Here is a 20,105-nt window from a genome sequence, read left to right as displayed (position 1 = left end):
CAGTACAAGCTGTATTGTCACCATCATTACTTACAAATAATGCCTCACGGGAAAGGTCTAAAGTCCTAAATGGACCTAACAGGCACATATATCTTAAGCCTTAGTGTCTAGTACTGACTAATGTTAATTAAAAATATTAATACTTAAGGTCTTGTATGTCCTGGCTATGGCCCAGATTCTTTTCTGAGACCTGGCACTGAACACAGATAAATACCCGCCAGCCAGGCAGAGGGTGACAGGGAGGCCAGAAAGGAGGGAAGGAAAGAAGGGAGGCCCAATGTCCCTGATACCACATGAACCCTTCTGAATACTAGAGTGTCTGGGCCCTTCCTTCACCCGAGCTGAGCTAGACCAGCTGGCTGAAGTAAGCACCTTCGGTCCCTGTAGAAGCCAGGCCCAGGGCAACCCAGCGGAACACCAGACCCGGGGAGAACCACAGATTCACGTCAGACCCATGAGGTCTCTGAGGACCTGTATTTCGTGTTCCCCAAACTGGGTCCATTCCAGGGAAGGAGGGCAGGGGGTCACTCAAGACCCCAGGCCACAGGATTTGCTATTGAAGTGGAGTTGCTCCCAGCCCTGTGTGGCCCTGCTGCCCCCAGGCCAGAGCTCTCACTGGCTGGCCTCTCCCAGCCTCACCACCCACGGCCCCAGGCCTGGCAGCTGCCTCCCCTAAGCACACCTCCCACACAGCCTAGGCCTGCAAGCTAGCAGAATGGAGGGTAAGCCAACACCAGCCTAGAGAAGGATGCCCACTCCTCCTACTTCCCCAAACCCTCCACAATGACCCCCGTGGGCCTGCCAGGACGAGAGCGGGAGGGGAAGACAGATGGCATAGTTAAGCGTGGGCCACGTGCCATGAACAGAGGAATAAAAATAATCCCCGGCTTGGCTTCCGGGGCCTGGCTTGGAGGCCTCTGGTTCTGCCCCCAGCCCCACCCAAAGCCCACCAGATGGCCCACCCAAAGCAAACTCCAGGCTCAAACAACACTCGGCTCCACCCTGGCGTCCCCAGATGCCAGTTACTCAGGAATTTTCAGAATAATTAGAACTTACAGGCTTTTATTTTTTTTGTTTTTAATAAGAAGTTTTTAATAAGAAGAACGATAAACTCCTCAAAAACACTTTCAGGACGGGAAGGGAACCATGATCCCCAGGTTATAAAACGGAGAAACCAATGCTCAGGGAGGGCAAATGACTTGCCCTGAGGAAGCAGCAGACCCAGACCTCATCCCCTCTAGTCCCGTCCCCTGCCTAGTCCAGAGTTGCATCGTCAAGACTTCCATGTCCTGCTCCCAAAGCCCACCCCTTCAGGACCCTTCCAGGGCCACCAGTGATCACCAAGCTCAACCCTTCTCCCGTCAGCCACAGAATCCCCAAGATGCAAGTCTGCACAGCACAGCGGCTGGTCTGTGTTCACCTGCTTGCCTCCCCGGAGCTACCTGAGCACACGATTCTTTCTCACACATCAGCACCTGCCCCAACTCTCCTGGTTTGATGTCGGGAATTTAGATAGATGTTATCCTACTTTATATACGATCAGTTATCCCACTGATTCCCTTTCCTCCATCAGGAATCTACCACTCATTTCCTTTTACCACAAAATCTTTTAACTTGTTGAGGGTCAACCCATGTTATAACGTCCTCCCTAAGCTCCCGACCCCAAATCAGAAATGATGAACTGAAACTCAGAAGGTTTCTCAGACTCGGCTGGTGTCATCCGGTGTTAAGGAGAGATGGTTCAAAAGGGGCCTGACTCTCCTGTCCAATTATAGGTAGCAATGGTTCTCTCTATCCCTCCTCTCCCAGCTCACATTCCAAGAGCTATGGGATCCAAGTAAAGGTTCCAACTATCTCAGGCTCCTCATGACCTGTGATGCCTCAGCATCTGATGCTTCCCCGCTGGGGCCCTCGGAAAGAACAACCACCTTCATCCCAACAGCTCCTTAACTGGGAAGCTGGGAGGAAAGAGAAAACGGGATTTCCTTCCAGGGGATCCATTCTAATCTTCCACTACAGGAGTCTCAAAGAGATAAAGACAGAGGAGGCATGGGGAGTAACTAAAGTAATTCAGGGTGGGAGCAGGTCCCCTTCTGCCTCAATCCTGGAACACGAGGTCCTTCCTGCTGGCAGACTTATCTGCAAGGCTTGGTTACCAAGGCCGGTGGAGTTATGGCTCCGCACCCCAGGTGCTTTGCCCAGTCCAGCAAAGCTGCGCCCACAGACCATCTCCATTGGATGGAACGTGGCTCTCCGGAATCAACACATTATCAAGTGGAGACGAAAACGGCCCCTCCCATCATTACCTTGGCCTTCCCACTGGACTAGACTCTGGAGACTGGGCCCAACCAGATAAGTGCCGAAAGGTACTGCGCATGCTGAAGCACAAGTACAGATCTCTGTGCAAACTCCCCGATTTGGGGGGCTGGGGTATCTCGAAGCCTTCACTGCCCTGACCTCATTTCTTAGTAAGAGCAGAAGGGAAAATCAGGAACAGTGGACCCCAGACTCATTCCCACTCTCCCCTCCAGCCCCCTTGGACTCGTCAGCAGCCCCTGAAGCCTGAGTTTACACACACTGTTTTCCTGCTTAGGGTGGACCTCCTTCCCGACACCAGTCCATCAACAAACATCTGCTGGGGGTGGGAGAACCGGGGGGAGGTCATTCAACCACAAGCTGAGCAAGGCCTGAGGATGTGCTATAGGACACGGTGACTAGAGCTGGTGATGCTGTACTGTGTAACTGAAAGCTACAAGAGTAAAACTTAAATGTTCTCACAAAAAGAAAGAGATGGGGGCACCTGGGTGGCTCAGTAGGTTAAAGCCTCTGCCTTCGGCTCAGGTCACGATCTCAGGGTTCTAGGATCGAGCCCCACATCGGGCTCTCTACTCAGCAGGGAGCCTGCTCCCCCACTCTACCTACCTGTGATCTCTGTCTGTCAAATAAATAAAATCTTGAAAAAAAGAAAGACGTGAAAATGCAGATGTGTTCATTAACTAGCCGGGGGGGACCCTTTCACCATGTGTAAGGGTACCAAATCACCACAATGCATACTGAAGATATCTTACGATTTTCATTTCATTTCATTGACCCCAGTAAAGCTGAAATTTAAAAAAAGAAAAACTATACTTTAAAATAAAAACCATCTGAGTAGCTATTCTTGGACTATACTTTGAGGAAAGGGGTTCGGGCCCTCAAGGGTTTAGACTTTAGATGGGGGACAGGAAGCTAAGTGCACAGTTTGAGTGGATCGCTGGATCAGGTACACGGCACACAGCTCAAACTGGGGTCTACCTGCGTCCAGATGGGCTCCCTGGCCCAGGCCGCAGAGGCCTTAGTTCTCTACCATGTACTGCCTGAACTGCTCACTGGGCCGCCACAGAGCTCTCCATCCTCCATCCTAAGCTGATGTCTTCTTGCCATCAATAGCCAGGGATGTCTGAGGATCAGGTCCAATTTACATCCCCCACGGTGCCTGGACGACTGGCTCCTTTGTTGTAACGGAGACGGCCGGGACACAGAAAGAGGAAGAGAGGAGAACCTCTCCTCCAGGCAAAGGCTGGGTCATGGCGTGGGGGGAAGGCCCACCTCCCCGACACACGGTACCGCCTCTTCCCCCAGCACACGGCCCCTGTGTACTGAGCAGATGATCTGCTGGACAAGTTCAGGGGGTCCAGCACTCGTGGGAGAGAGGCCCAGCTGTCAAGGAAGTATCAGGACACTGAGGCACAGACACTCAGCTCACCAAAGAGAGAACTGTTCTCACATTAAGACGTAAGACTTAATGGAGGTACCATTTAGACGTAAGACTAAATGGAGGTACCATTTCACATACCTACTCGGCACCTGGCACTGAGCGGAGACCCTGACAAGATCTCCTCTACTCTCCCCACACTCACTGCAGATGATGACACTGGGGGTACCCCAGGTGCAGCCCTGCACCCAAGCTCCAAGACCTGAAGGGGCGAGGTTCAGTCCCTTCCCCTCAGCAAGCCACCCTCACCCACCACAGTGCTGCCTGGACCTCCTTGCCAACGGTTCTGTGGACCACAGAAACACAACACAATGTCCACACTGTTCTGTGGACAATCAGACCACAGCAGGGGGAAGTGGTCTCATTCCATAGCATGCAGGATTTCAGCTAAATGGGAAGGGTAACAGGGTTGGGTTCCAGCCCAGGACAGACCAGCGAAGCGGAGCTTGAGGCACACAGACGCCATTGCCCCCACAGCCTCTCGCGAAGGTCCCAGCTGGGAGACATGGGCATCCCAAGGTTTGTGTGAATGAGGAAAACCCTAGAGGAGAAAGTTCCCCTCCAGCTTACAGTCCTGAGAGGTAAAACGACTTGCCAAAAGGCCCCACAGCTAGTTCAAACAGGCACCAGAACACAGCCTCAGCCCTGTACGTTTTTGCTCCACAACTGCAGCTGCCACAGCCGTTGTCTGGATGCCTCTGGAAGAGAGAGCTGCTTCCCAGGGAAGGAGCGCAGCAGGCAACCCACATATGTGGATAAGCAGGTTTCCCAGCCACGAAGACCCCTCCTGCCTATTTTCCTGCCTCAACCCATTACGGCTTTAGCCCTCGGAGTCTTCCATTCATTCACTCACAGCCGTCTACTGAGCACCTGCTATATGCCAGGCATCGGGTACAAGGTCACAAATGACACAGTCCTGCTCTCAGCACCCTTCAGCCTCGTGGCAGTGGGTGTCCAGCGTTCCCCAAGAAGAGGCAAGGACAGTCTATCCTAGTTCACGGAACAGTCACAGATCCTGTGTGTGCACACGGGCCAAGTGACACTCGGAAGCCCGAGAGCCACCCCGCGGCGCTCCCGTGGTCACAGGCAGACACAGATGCGCTGCCCCTCGCCACCCTGAGGGTGTGATCGGCTGCAGCAGGCCCTCCCAGGACGTGGAGCAAGGCTGCACTCTGCCTTCAGGCTCCCGCGCTCACGCTATAAATAAGGGGCCTCTGCACCATCTCTTCTGTGCCACCTGGTTGGCACGTCTGTGCCTTCTGTGCCCTCTGTCCCCGAATGCGCGGTGGAAGATGGCCCCAAGGCACAGGGGTGCGGTGCTGGCCCGTGTCCCCAAGCTCGAGAAGGCCACGGCGTGGCCTAGGAGACAGAGGAGCTCCAGCCTGCACGACTTATAGTACCGTGGGCTGTGAGGTCAACGGTAATCCGTCAGTAACATCTATGAAAGAAATGAGGTGTCTCTGAACTGAAACACTAAAACAAAGGTTGTGAATGAATCAGCTGAAAACTGCACTAGAGGCTCGCAGGGACCTCACCCCCGTCCCCGAGGCGCATGGTCTAGCACCCGCTCACCCAGGATGCTTGGCGACAGGACAGAGCAGCACGAGTCTGAAGAATCAAGCACCCAGGAGGGTAACACATTCGACAACTGTCGATGAATACCTTGGGGGTGGGGCAGGATGTGCACAGACCCAGAGCTCAAGGCACTGGGAACTCAAAAGCTAACGGAGACAGAAATGTCAAAAGGTGGCACCAGCCCAAATGGCCATCAGCTAGTGAACGGGCACACAAAATGTGGCAAATGCATACAGTGGAATATTACTCAGCCTCAAAACAAACAAATGAAGTTCTGACACATGCTGCAAAAGGGATGAACCTAGAAAACATTCCATTACGTGAAATAGCCAGTCACAAAATGACAGATATTTTATGCATCCAATTACTTCATGCTTTTTTTTTTTTTTTTTTAGCACACCAGGAGACAGAGCAGGTGAATGATGTGGGCAGTGAAGGGGACTGAGGGACCTGGGCCCAAAACAGGAGACACAGGAAAATGACCTACTTATAGCTAGAAATGAAAAGCCAAGAAAGCAGCATTTGGGTAACGGGCAGCGAGTCCTCAGGAATGAGAGGAAAGAGGGAGCAAAGAAGAAAGCACCCAGTGGAGAAATGGACCGCCGTGGGCTGAGCTGAGCCTTGTACTCAGCTGAACAAAACTGGCCCCATGGGACTTCAGACAGCTGGCCAGGGCTTGCTGGAGGCCTGAAGAAATACATGTATATAGTAAGTTATAGTAAGTATACAGAACACATCTTATTTTTATTATAAAAAGTTTAAAAACCACACAAAGCCTAGCTGTCCCAATCCCACCCAGAGCAGCCGCCCTAGCAGGGCCTCTTCCTCTGCTCACACACGAGGCTCCGGGGAAAGCACACCACGGGTCCCGTCCACTGGGAAGAAGCTTCGGTCATGTGACTTGAAGGGCGCTCTACCTCTTAGCAGCTGTGTGGCTGGTCAGGAATGGGTCTAACCTCCCCCAAGCTTCTGATCTCTCAAACCAAAAGACTGGCCTGCAGAGATGAAGGGCAGAGGCAAGACAGGTCAGGAACTCAGACCACAGCGCATGGGTCCGCACCACCCACCACCTCACTGACCCTGCAGGGTGAAGACACTTACCACACCTGTTCTTGGCAGGACAGGGGTGGGGAGGGGTGAGAGAAAAGGCAAAGGAGGACCCCACCACCCCACCAGCGTGTCGTGAGGAACCTGCCACAGAGAGCCAACCTGCCAGGTCAGGAGAGGGATGATAAGAGGCAGAGGTGCCCGCCTGGGCTCAGGAGTCAGAGGCCGGCTCAGATCCTGGCTGGGCCTCCAACTGGCCAGTGTCCCTGGGCAAGCTATTGACCTCTCCCGGCCTGTCCCCACAAATACATTCCAGAGGTAGTAATGCCTCATGGGACTGTTGTGAGGACTCAGTTCAATCCTGCCTCCCACGTGCAGGCACAGCAGCTGGCTCTCAGGAGGGCTCCTCAAACATTCGTGGTTTTGGCAGAATGATGGAGGGGGCTACGGGAGGAAGGAAGGATTCCCTCTGGGGAGCAGTGGAGAGGAAAGGGGCAGGAGGAAGGAGGGGCACAGGAGTGGGCGGTGGGAGGAGCCTCAGCAGGGAGAGGCAGTCGGTAACTCAGAGTTGAAGAGGATACAGAATGATACAGCCCCAAGCCCTCCACCCATTCCCCAGGACCCCCAACCCCGGGAGGGCAGCAGGGTAAATGAGGACAGGGATCCAGCTTCCCAGGAGCTAGACCTGCGCTCTGCCCCAGCCACCGCTCGCAAGCACCCAGAGATGTGGGTGTCAGTGGGCCTGGCCCTAATATATCCAGGAAGTGTGTCACAGCAGGTGGGTGTCCACCACCTCCTCTCACCACCCCACCCCAGGGTTGGCCCCAGAGCCACTCAAGGGGCCAAGGAAGTGGTGAAGGGGCTTTGGGCACAGTGCCTGCTGCACAGAAGCCCCTGCAAACAGGTTCTCGAAGGAAGGCAAACCTGGCTCCAGGCTCAGCCTGGCCATGGACTCACTTCCCCCGTCAGGACCTCAGTGCCCCCACTCACACAAACAAAAGGTAGGAAACTGGAGTATTGTTCAGAAATAAAAAGAAATGAGCTATCAAGTGTCTAAAAGACACAGAGAAATCTTACAGGGATCTCACTAAGTGCAAGCCAACCTGCAAGGCTGCCTACACGCTGTATGACCACAACCACGGGACGTTCTGGAAAAGGCAGCAGCACAGACACAGGAGAAGATCATGGAGGCATACATGGAGCGCCGGGCTTTTAGGGCAGTGAAACTGTTCAATACAATACTGTAAGAGTGCACACATGACATGCACATTTGTCAAAACCCACAGAAGGCACACCTGAACAGTGAACTCAAATGTAAACTAGGGACTCCAGTTACAAGCCACGGATCCGTACTGGCTCACCAGCGTGGCTACGACACTGCACCAGGGCAAGACGTCAACAAGAGGAGTAAGCAAGCAGGCAAAGGGAAGACACTCCGTATTTCCTGTTCAATTCTTCTGTAAACCCAACCCTGCTTTAAAGGTAATAATAGTAATAATAATAATAAAGGCATGAGATGGGTGAGGCTATTAGTTTTTGTTTGTTTTTAAGATGAGGAGAGTGAGACTTGCACTTTTTTCTCCCTGGGGCCTTTTTTCCGGATTCTAAAATAAATCAACAGTCACGGAAGTTCTAGAGAGGCAAAAGTACTGAACCAAACTACTTGACTTCACATTAAGTGGGCCTGTCCTGTGAAAATTCAGATCTCAAAGTAGATCCCAGAACTCAGGCATCTTTGCCTAACAGGCCTTGTCATTGAGTCCCATCCAACAGTGATGCACTCCGGACACTGCCTGAACCGATTACTCCCAGGAGCCCAGTGTGCTCTCAACAAAGACTTGCCTTCCCCAGCCCAGTCAGCAGCTCCCACAGACCCCTGACCCTACCCCACCCTGCCAAGACCCAAGGGTGTGCCCACACTGGACCCCCATGCAGCATGAGGCACCAGGGAGGAGGGGCCTCTGGGGTCACACTGTGTTCAGGTAGAAGCCAGGCAGGAGGTCTCAGCTCTAGGGAACAGCCCCCCAGGTCCAGAGCACCAGGGAGCTGCAGGGAACCTACAGGGCTCCTGCAGGCCTCTCTCCACTCTCAGGCCTGTTGTCTCTGGAAAAGGCCTGCCCCTGGCAAGAATGGAGGCTCCAGCATGTGGACAGCTGCCAAGTCACCCGTGCAGGGAACAGGCTGGCCTGGACTTGGACAAGAGGCAGGACGCATCACCTATTCTACCCTGGGTCACCTTTCATAGAAGGTTCCTCTGCCTTGGCGCCCTCCTGCCTGAACAGGGACAGAGACGCAGATTGCAATGCTCTGGAGATTCTAATGGCCCAGAGCCCTCAGACCCTAGGCTGAGGTCACTAACACAGAGGACCCACCCTGACCCAGAAATCTCACCACATGGATTCTCTCTTGCAACAGCCACACGCCTACCCAGTGGCTTACTCTGAGGGCCCAATAATCACCCCACCTCCCATTCCAGAATACTCGGTCATCCAGTTTGGTAACGAGGCCTCGTGAATGGCTGGATCCCAGACTGGGCACAAGCATCCACAAGTTCTGGATGGGGCTGGCCCAGCTTGAGCTGGGGGCCATGAGCAGAAAACCAGGTACTTAGCAAAGCAATAAACCACCTGTACCTCCTATTCGGAAGCATACTCAAGGGCAGGTGCTCAGCCAGGAAAAGAACTTCATAGAAGACCCTGTTCCCTCCTCCTCCTCCTCTCTACTTTCACAAAGGTCATTCCTCAGGTGTTCCCCACCCCTGGAAGAAAGGCCAAGGCTCAGGACACCAAACCCTTCCCTTGCTCTGAGTCCCTCACACCCACTGTCTTCTTGTGGAGATTTCCTACTTAAATGAATTTTCTCCAAAAATGTGTAAATCGTATGTCCAACAAGGGACTTGTATCCAGAATACTAAAGAATTCTCAAAATAGAACCATCAAAAAAAAGAAACAGATGAAAGATTTGGATAGGCGTCTCTTTGGATAGCAAAGAAGTTGTAAAAATGGCAAATAAGCACACACGTGAAAATGTTCAACTAAAACCACAATGAGATGCCACTATACCCCTACTAGAATGTCAAAGACAGAAGCAAGAAGATAGCAGGTGATACCAAGCGCTGCCGAAGATACAGAGCCCCAGAGCTCTCCTGCGTGGCTGGTAGAAATGCAGAGTGGCACGCTTGCGCAGAAAGCTAGGCATGTACGTCTTAACCCACCATACATATACCACCATGTGACCCCACGATCCCACTCCTTGCTCTTTATCCAAGAGAAATGAAAGCCTGTATTTACACAGAAACCCATACATCAATGTTCACAGCAGCTTTATTCAAAATCAACAAAGCCTGGAGACAGCCTAAAGGCCTTCCATCAGTGATGGGGTAAGCACACGGCAGGATCTCTGCATGATGGACTACTATGCAGCAATAAAACGGAACAAGCTACTCTTAATCTCAGGAAGCAAACTGAGGGCTGCTGGGGAGTGGCGGGGAGGGATGGGGTGGCTGGGTGATGGACATTGAGGAGGGTGTGTGCTATGCTATGGTGAGCACTGGGAACTGTATAACCCTGACAATTCACAGACCTGTACCCCTGAAACAAATAATACATTTCATGGTAATAAAAAAAAGGAACAAGATACTGATGCCCAGAATTGGATGAACCAAGGCACCACGCTGAGTGAAACACGGAGACACCACAGCTACACACTGTATGAGTCCACCTGATATTCTTGAAAAGGCACAATGACAAGAGTGGGTAGATCTGTGTTGTCAGGGGACGGGCATGGGGTGGGGACAGGGGGATGGGGACAGACGGACAGATAACAAAGGGGTGTCAGCATGAGGGACTCTTTCGGGGAGAGGGAGCCATTCTGTATCTTGACTGTGCTGGGGGATACCCAACACTTTGCATTTGTCAAAACCCACAGAACTGTACACCAGAAAGAGTAAATTTTACTCTATGTGAATTTAAAGATAAGTTTTTTTAAAAAGTCCTCCTCATTTTGCCCAGAAGACCTGACTCAAATCTACTTCACTCCTAAAGCTTAGTTATCTCCCTTCCCCTAATTTTATGTCCATGACTCTGAAATCACCATTTTCCTTATCTTCTCACCTGTATCTCTTTCTCTGTTTCTCCCCCTGCCACCTCTTGCTCCCGCTCACACACACTTGCTCTTGTGAGCGCACACGCACACGCAGAGCTGTCGAAACCCTACCCATCCTTCAAAACCAGCTCAAGTGCCTCCTCCTCTGAGAAGCCTTCCCTGACCCCTCCCAGCCCCATCGAATGAATCACGTTTTCCAGACATCCCCTCAGCACTAGTTTGGGCGTCTAACCGGCCCTTCTTTACTCTCGCAGGTCTTCAGTGTCTCAGACTGTCTCCCCTGCTGGACTGCAAGCCCCTGGAGGACAGGGACCAGGTCTTCTGTTCCACGCTTCTACCGCTGCCACCTGGCACAGTGTGAGGCACACAGTGGGTGTTCTGTGACCCCTGTGGAGTGGCTGAGGGCAGGTACAGGCGGAGGGGGCCAATGCCAACATAGGCATGCTGGCAGAGCTGGGGCTGGCAGAGCTCTGAGGAGGGTATCAGAAGCCACTGATAGAGCTCTGCTTCCTCTCTTGCATAAGCAGCACGACTATTGCTTAAACCTCCAAGTGCTGGACGTGACCTCACCCCCATTCCAACATGACATCATGCAGTTTACGATGGAGCATTTCGGAGGATGCTTTTGCCTCTTCCGTGCCACCCAGCACAGTTCCAAGCCTCAAGCAGGACACACCTGTTGCTGGATTGGAACATGTCTTATCATAGGGATGCTGACATTTCTTCTCACTTCCAGAAGGCAGGCCTCCTTTTCAGCAACAGTAGATTAGGCCCATCTGATCTGAAGGCAATTTCATTACATAGAACTACGGGCTAGAGGCATGGCCTACCTAACACAGGGACACTCCAGGACTTTCTTCCCAGCATATCCCTGGCCTCTTCCTCTTACAAACTTAGCCTGTCAAGAGATTAAGGACCATTTATGGGTCATTTATTTGATGGACACTTACACAGATAGTGTTTAGTATGTGCCAGGTTAAAAAACTAAGCTTATTGCAAATATTAGCTAATTTAATCTTCACATTAACCATATGAAGTTGGTTCTATAATAATACTGGCAGAGGGGGAGAGTAAGACACAGTGCCGATGAGAACTTGCCCAAGGCCCCATAGCTTGATAACTGGCAGAAAAGGGATTCAAACCCAGGCAGGCTGGCTGTAAATCTGTGCTGCCCAAACACCTGCCACCACCCACATATGGTCACTGAGCCCTTGAAAAGCAGCTGGTCCAAACTGAGATATGTTGTTAAGTATAAAACGCACACCTGATTCCCAACACTTTGTACAAAAAAAATACAAACTATCTCATTAATTTTTTTTTACTATCAATAGCATATTTAAACTATAATATTTAAGACAGTTGTTTGATATGTTATCAAAATTCATTTTACTGGGGTGCCTGGGTGGCTCAGTGGGTTAAGCCTTCGGCTCAGGTCATGATCTCAGGGTCCTGGGATCGAGTCCCGCATCGGGCTCTCTGCTCAGCGGGGAGCCTGCTTCCCTCCCTCTCTCTCTCTCTGCCTGCCTCTCCATCTACTTGTGATCTCTCTCTGTCAAATAAATAAATAAAATCTTTAAAAAAAAATTCATTTTACCAATTTCTTTTTTTTTTTTTTTTAAGATTTTCTTTCTTTAGTTGACAGAGAGAGAGAGAGAGCACTAGCAGGGGGAGTGGCAGGCAGAGGGAGAAGCAGGACTCCATCCCAAGACCCTGGGATCATGACCTCAGCTGAGGGCAGATGCTTAACAGACTAAGCCACCCAGGCATCCCTTCTTTTTACATTTTTTAATTATTTTAAAGTGTGGAACCCATTTATTTTTAATAGTGGGGAGCATTTTTTTAAAAGATTTTATTTATTTACTTACCAGAGAGAGTGTGAGCGAGCACAAGCATGGGGAGCAGCAGAGTAAGAGGGAGAAGCAGGCTCTCTGCTGAGCAGGGGCTTGATCCCAGGACCTTGCAATCATGACCTGCCAAAGGCAGTTGCTTAAATGACTGAAGCACCCAGGCGTCCCTCCTTTTACTTCTTAAAAGTGGCTCCTAGAGAACTTAAAATTACTTATCTGGCTTACATTATATTTCTTTTTTCCTTTTTTTTTTTTTTAAGATTTTATTTATTTATTTGAGAGAGAGATCACAAGTAGGCAGAGAGGCAGGTAGAGAGGGGGAAGGGAAGCAGGCTCCCTGCCGAGCAGAGAGCCCGATGTGGGGCTCAATCCTAGGACGCTGGGATCATGACCTGAGCCAAAGGCAGAAGCTTAACCCACTGAGCCACCCAAGCGCCCCTTTTCTCCTTTTTCTGAAGATTTTATTTATTCATCTGAGACAGATAAAGCATGAGAAGGGGGAGAGGCAGTGGGAGAGGGAGAAGAAAACACCCCACTAAACCAGCAGTCCGACTCAGGACTTGATTCCAAGACCTGGAGATCATGACCGGAGCCAAAGCAGATGCTCAACCTTCCAAGCCATCCAGGCGCCCCTACACTATATTTCTACTAGGCAGTATGGCTCTGGAGTGTGTGCTTGTGGCCACTACCCACCTTCCCCTGACCCAGCCTCACACCTGCTCATTCAGCTGGTGCGTGATGGGAGCCAGGCAGGAGCTCCCACAGCTACCCAAGCCAGAGTCTCCTCCAACTCCTCAGACACGGCCACTACCCACCCCACAGTCTCTAGCCTTGCCTCCAGCTCCCGTTAGTTTATCTTTACCTCCTCCCAGCAGGAATCCCAAAAGCACAAGGTGGGAAAATCCCTCCCTCATAGCCTAGGGCAAGCCCCACCTGCTGCCCAGGGCCACATGGAGGCAGCAGAAGCCCTTGAGGCACTATTTCCTACCCACTAGGGAAACCTCTCCTCCAAAGCAGCTACAGCAAGCTCTATGCATATCATCCTGAATCATGAATTCCCATGTGGGCCATGCTGTGCCACGGAGTGAAACGGTCATACAGACCTGAACAGCCTTGCTGCAAGGAGGGCCTTCCCTCTGGCCCTGAGATATGACAGCACCCTGAGGGCAGGACAGGTTCCAGGTTCCACCCCCCCCCATCGCCCCTCTACTAAGACACTGACAGTATCCACAAGCTCAGTACTTAACAGGTCAGGATGTACTCACCCCCAAAACCAGACGTGACTTCCAGTGTGGCCAGAGCACACCAGAGTTTCCCAGACTAGGGTTCTTGACGCAGACCCCGCCACCCCACTGGCCCACACAGGCCCCGGGTTTAACAGGGCAGTCGGAAGAGTCGGTTTGACCTGGGTTCAAACTCCAACCCCAGAATTAATCTCTGTGTAATTTTCCTCCTCTTCTGTAGAGGTTAAAAAACAAAACAAAATCAAACCAGCAAACCCTATCTCACGGGGCTGCCATGAAAATTAAACACGGTGATACAGGCAGAAATGTCTAGAACTGGCACCTGATACGCACTTAATAAATGCTCGTTTCCCTTCCCCTTCCTTCATCAGCCAAAGTCCCAAGTTTTTCTCCCCAAGAATTGATAGTAAGTTCCTATTCTGTACATACTTAAATGCACGATTTTATATTTAAATCTTTTTGAGAGAACTATACAGATTTAACATCACTCAATGTCAAGTAATTTTTTAATGGCTAAAAATTGAACACAACTTACAAAAACATTTAATATGGGATGCCTGGATGGTTCAGTCAGTTAAGCGTTCCCCTTTGGCTCAGATCATGATCTCAGGATCCTGGGATCAAGTCCTGCATCAGGCTCCTTTTTCAGCGAGGAGCCCACTTCTCTCTCTGCCTGTTGCTACCCGTTTGTGCGCTGCCGTATAAATAAATAAGATCTTTTTAAAAAGCGGGGAGGGGGGGTGCCTGCATGGCTCAGTTGGTTAAACGTTCACCTTTGGTTCAGGTCATGATCTCAGGTTCCTGGGATTGAGCCCCAAATGGGGTTCCCTGCTCACTGCGGAGCCTGTTTCTCCCTCTCCCTTTGCCACGCCCCCTGCATATACTTAAAAAAATTTAAAAATTTAAAAATTAAAAAGCAATTCAATTCTTTAAAAAAAAAGTTTGGTAGTGTGCAGTTAAAGAAATTAACGTGTATTCATATAAGGTAATATTATCCAGATCCTTATAATTATGCCTTTAAATTATTTTTTATGATACGGGATATTACTTACTATATAGTATTCAGGAAGAAAAAAACAGGATAGAGTAGCATTCCAATTATATAATATATATCAATTTATTTGCATAAACACAAATTTGGAGGGATATATGCCAAAATATTAACCATGCTCATCCTTGAGTTGTGGCATTACGTACCTTTTTTCCTTCTTTAATTTACAAATTTTTCTACAATGAGCATGTATTAATCTTAACAGAAAAAAATGGTTTTTCATCTCCTGTTTCTGCTTAATCTCAGCATTTAGACAATTAAGATGATTGGTTCCATCCTCCTTGCTTGCTTGCTTGCTGTCCTAGACACCCACAGAACTGACAGAGGACAAAGCCAAAATGAGAGCCTCATGGCCTATCACTGGAGACCTCCACCTCCCCCCTCACCCCCCCACAACGGCAACATGAGCTCAATATGAGCAGCCAGCGTGGCCCTTCCACCAGCTATAAATCCACATCACTGCTGCAGCAGCCCAAACCTATTCATTTCTCTTGGACCCAAGAAAAATCACGAGACTCCATGTCCTTTCTAAGCATTCCGCCAACCTCAACTAGATGACGTTTCCAAGACTTGGTGGGGTGACCGTGTCGGTGAGCAGTTCTCTCAATGCCATTTTGGAGTCCCTTCGTCAATAAGAAGCTTACCAGCCTGCCATTTCCAGTTCTTGCCCACATGAAGGAAAAATGGTAACAGCAGTTATCATTGTGCCCCTGCCACCTCCCCCTCTGATTTCACAGGGCTCCTCCCCAGATCCTAGAGGGAGTCTCTGCTTAATGCCTGCGGTGGCTAGCAGGACCCCCAAACCTGATGTGTAAGAACCCAGCCACGGGGACTCACAAAAGGCAAGTTGGTGCAGTGTCTCCCTTCTCCCAAAGCCCGCTCCTTCTCCTGAGCCCTCTCACCAAGTCTGCTCGCTCTTCCTTCACAGAGAGAAAGGCAACAGAAGTGTGCTCTGCCTCCCAGAATCATCCACCACATGCCTGTCCTGGTTATCTTGTGCTCTGACTGTAGCTTAAAAAAAAAAAAAAAAAAAAAAAAAAAAAAATCCCTTTACGTTCTTGTCCAGCTGACCCAGGCCTGTCGCCTCCCTACCCAGAGCTCTGCCTACTGAACAAATTGCCTCCCTCGGCAACTATTACTCAAGGCTCAAAGCCAAGATGGAGATCAGCCAGAAAGAAACAAAACTAGCCTTTTATCCTAGCCAGGACAATTCACGAAGACCTCTCAAGGGCTTGAAGGGCAGGGGACTTCGTGGTTCTGGCAGGAGTGAGCCTGGTATACGCGGACGCTGGCAGACACCACAGTACCTTTGCTGGTAAGGCATAAAGCAGACCGCTCTGCCAAATACTGGGCTCTAAGCAGCTCTGGTTTCACTCTAAGTAAAGGCCCCCCTGGGAAGGAGAGGCCCACCCTATGTGTCATCAGCCCTCCCCAGTGCCCTTTGCACTGCCCCCAACACCCTGCCTTTCCTTTCGGGGCCGGATATGCAATCTCATCTCACAGGAGGGTCACCCTGCCTTAGCACAGCTCCCATTTCCTGCCTCTGGTGACTCCTCTGAAGTCTATTGTTCCCGTGAAGTTTGGGTCAAAGGAAGCCAGGTCCCCACCCATGGGGGCCCGCCCACCCTCAGCACAGTGATGGAGCGGGCTGGTCCTCCTGCCTTTCCAGAGGCCTGCCTGTGTTAAAGACAGGAGGATGTGGGCACCCATCTTAGGGACTGGAGTTCCAGTGGAAATGTTCCCAAAGATCCAGTTGCTATCAGCTGAAGGCTCCAGGACCCTATCACCCAGGAGGTGATTAGAATCCCCTTAATATCTAAATAGAAAAACCGAAAGCAAGGGGAGAACTGTCATTTCAGAAGAGGTCACGGCAAAGCTGGAATTAGAACACAGAGTTGGAGACCGCACTGCCCAGGGACAAAGCCCTGCCCCCACCTCCACCTGGGCCCCTGAGCTGGCTAAACCCCTGGGGGGGAAGGAGGGGGGCACCAGAGAGCAGCTGTTCAGCTCCAATTTCAGAGCTTTAAAAGGGAGCTGTCTTCCCAACCCCTGCCAACAAAGGGTCATGGGGGGCAAAGCCAGACAAGCAAGGTAAAGCCACCCTCACAAGCCCTGAATTTCCCACTGCCCCCAGACTGACCTCAACTACAGGAAAGGCCATGAAGCAAAGCTGGTGACCCCTGTCCTCCACTTGCACTGAGGAGGAGAGGAGCCGCTGATTAGGCAACAGGTACCGCTCTGTGCCGGTCACCAGTGCAAGACTCCAGAATGGAAGTCGAGGGAGGTTGCGACATTTGCATCCCGGGAGATCTAGAAAGATAGGGAAACCCTTCTCCACCTGGCCAAGTAACGTACAAACCAGTGAGGCAAACGGAGGGTGCATTTAAGTATCCCCAGAGGACCCCTTCCCAAGTCGGCATTCTCAGATTCTATAGTTCTGTGCTTTCTGCTGAGACAAAAGGGAGTATTTCTGCCTCCCATCTGAGCCACAAGACGGGAGACCAAGCCAGACAGCTCCAGCCCCCACACCTATCAGATGAAGGGGGCTGGCAGGGGGCCGGGGTGGGGGGGTCTGAGCATTAGGATCCACAGAGAAGACAGAATGTGAAGTGAGAACAGAATGGACTCTAGTCCCAGTTCTGTCATTCACTGGTTGTGCTATCTTAAGCAAGTTACTGACCTGCTAGTTTCCCTGTCTTCAAAGATTTTTATTTATTTGTCAGAGTGAGAGAGAGAGAGAGAGCAAGCACGCACAAGCAGGGGGAGCGGCAGGCAGAGGGAGAAGCAGGACTCCATCCCAGGACCCCGGGATCATGACCTGAGCCCAAGGCAGATACTTAACTGCCTGAGCCACCCAGGAGTTTCCTTGTCTTTTAAAATGAGGGAGTTAGATGCTAACATCAGATTGTCCAATAACATTCAACAGGTTCACCCTGGGGGGACAAGGCAAAACTGGAGTTAGAGCAAAGGAGTTGCAGACCCTGTGCTCCCCAGGACAAAGCCCTGCCTCCACCTCCACCTGGGCCACCAGCTACCCTGGTTCCTAAGGATGAAGAATATCAGACAGGGTCTGGCCTATGGCAAAGGCTCAATTCCTGTTTGCTAAGTAAAAACAAATGAACAGGTCAGGGTTTGTCAAAGAGTGTTCAGAGAAGTTCTTAGGAAAAAAAGAGGTTCCATGCCGAAATATGCTTAGGAAATACCGGCTACCGAGTCTAGAATGGGACATACAGTATGCTGGGTAGTTGGCAAACACCCAATTTTCACAACAAATGCTTGAGATGGATATTAATTACCCCCCTCCCATATTACTCATCAGGAAACTAGCCTGAGGGCCTTAACAACTGTCAACTGACTGTTGGGATTTGCACCCCAGTATGTCCAGCCCCAAATCTGTATCTTTTCTATCCCATCAATGCTGCCCTGAGACCCGATGCCTTCAAAGCTCTAGGTGCACACCTGGTCTAAGCAGGTGAGGTGACTCTCACTGAATCATCTGCACCGCCCCCCTGGCTGGTGGGGGGGAGCATGAAGGAGCAGCTACCAGCCACCACCCCTCTGAGAGTGTTGTGTTTCTTCCTTCCAAGAGTCCTCTACATTACCCATCACCTTGTTGTGGGAATGAAGAAAGAACTCTGTACCCCATCTGCCAGTGCCCCCCTACCAACACCATCACATACTATGTCACTTCTGCCAATCTTCGGGACAGCCAGAGAGCCGGACAGACTCCCTCCCTGCCCAGTTTCTGCCTCTAATTTCAAATGATTTAAAAAAAAAAAAAAAAAAACCCAAATGGAGAAAGAACAACAACAACAGAAAAGCAAAACAGAAAGGAAGAGATGGGGACACCAAAGACACGCAGAAGTGTCTTCCCGCAGGTCCACTAACAAACGAGAGGCAGCCCTTCCCTTCCCTCCCCTGCCGGGCACTAAAGCATGCGCACAGTTCCTCCCTTTCCTTCCCACCGCAAAGTGTAAAGAATTAGGATTCTCTCATTTGACTGCTGGGTAGCTAGCTCCAAGGACAGTGGACCAGCAGAAAATAAGTTCAGGCTGGTATACACCCATTCTCTTTGTCCTCAGGGCCAACTTGAAAAGCGCTGGCCACACACCTCTCAAGATTCAAGACAGTTCCGGAAACATCTCCACTTCTATCAACAGCCCATCCCATCACCGCTAGACAAAGATCTCAGTTTCCTTTAGTCTTCTCCCACCTTGCTCTCTGGATTGTTTCAGGCAAGAACAGAACCCACTTGCCCTCAGAAAGACAGCTGCCTGGAGAAGGCAGGTGTGAACGGCTTCCTTCCAGCTCTGTCCAGTCCAGGGCGAATGGAGCCTGGGGACCACACACTCCAGCAACCACAGTGCAATTATCCCTGTACACATGCGACAGAGACACGGTCTCTTGCCCATGGTCATGCAGGCAGGAAAAACAGTCCTGCAGAACCAACATCCTCCAGAGAAATACACGTACATACAGACGTGGCACTGCACAGGAACTTAGAGACACTCAGACTTTCAGACAGCACTCTTCTCGAGTGGAAACACACTCACGTTCAACACAAACAAATACGCCTACTGGCACCGTCACATACACCCAAAGCTCGGGAGAGGGGACAGTCGGGCGGTCACGTGAACGCATCAGACAGCCACTGTGTGTGACCGGAATCCCCTTTCCACACAATTGCAGGGAGCCTGTGTCCCTGGGAAAGGCGCGCGCAGGGTCTGGGAGCTCTCCTCCCTCGGGCTGGTCCCCACCGTGGAGTACAACAGGATTCTCCAGCCCCGGGGAGCAGGGGACCCTCCGGAGGGCTTTCCTCCACTTGCGCAAAGCCTCGGCATTCACACCAGCCCACCCACTACCTTCAGGACTCGCTCTCCCAAGTCAGAAAAGGGCCCGGCAGAAACGAGGCAGGGGTGCTGGGGGCCTTCGGCTTCCGGCACCCCCCTCGCGCTAAGCCCCTCTCATCCACCACCCTCGGGCCGGCCCCAGCCCGAGGTCCGCGCTGCCTCCACGTGCCGGGCGAGCTCCCCACGCCCCGCCCGATGCCAGCCCTCCGGCCAGGTCCTCGAGCGCCCGCGCCGCAGCCTTACCGGTCCCAGGGTGTGGGAAGGTGGGGCCGAGGCGCTAAGCCTGCTCCGCGGGGTCCCCCGCGCGCGCCAACTCGTCGCCGCGGCTCCGCTGAGCTGCCAGGGGCGGCGACGGCACTGCGGGACGACAGAGGGCAGCGCGCCGAGCCCCGCGGCGGCCCGGGGGACCACCGGCCCGGCGGGGAGAAGGGAGAGCGGGCGGGCGGCCGGAGCCCTCCCGCCGGGGGCTGGCGCGCCAAGCCGAGCGGAGCGGAACGGAGCGGAGCGGAGCGGAGCGCGCCGAGGGAGGAGTTTTCCCAGAATGGGACTGACGGGAAAGCACGGGAGCTCCCTATTCCTGGAGGAGTGAGTCAACCGGCTAGAGGAAGGCAGCTCGGGGGCCAGCGGCGGAAG

At 51.8% G+C, this 20,105-nt stretch overlaps 1 protein-coding gene across 5 annotated transcripts in view; it reads right to left on the bottom strand.

Annotated features, from left to right (window-relative positions):
* TEAD4 (TEA domain transcription factor 4) overlaps positions 1–20,105 on the bottom strand; it is a 62,696-nt gene that overhangs the window by 42,353 nt on the left and 238 nt on the right. For 3 of the 5 annotated variants that reach the window (XM_059184511.1, XM_059184512.1, XM_059184513.1), the window contains exon 1: positions 18,836–19,049. The exons of 1 other annotated variant lie outside the window; for it this stretch is intronic. In XM_059184511.1, coding sequence (XP_059040494.1) covers positions 18,836–19,040 — 205 coding nt within the window. In that variant the 5' untranslated portion in view covers positions 19,041–19,049. Of the gene's footprint in view, positions 1–12,345; positions 12,590–18,835; positions 19,050–20,105 lie in introns of those variants that run through there. One more of the 5 variants, XM_059184514.1, reaches the window with a different exon arrangement.

Source organism: Mustela lutreola, chromosome 8 (assembly GCF_030435805.1).
Source record: "Mustela lutreola isolate mMusLut2 chromosome 8, mMusLut2.pri, whole genome shotgun sequence".
In the NCBI taxonomy this organism is placed as follows: domain Eukaryota; kingdom Metazoa; phylum Chordata; class Mammalia; order Carnivora; family Mustelidae; genus Mustela; species Mustela lutreola.
Note: the sequence above shows the minus strand (reverse complement) of the source record. Positions and strands in the feature narration are given on the sequence as shown.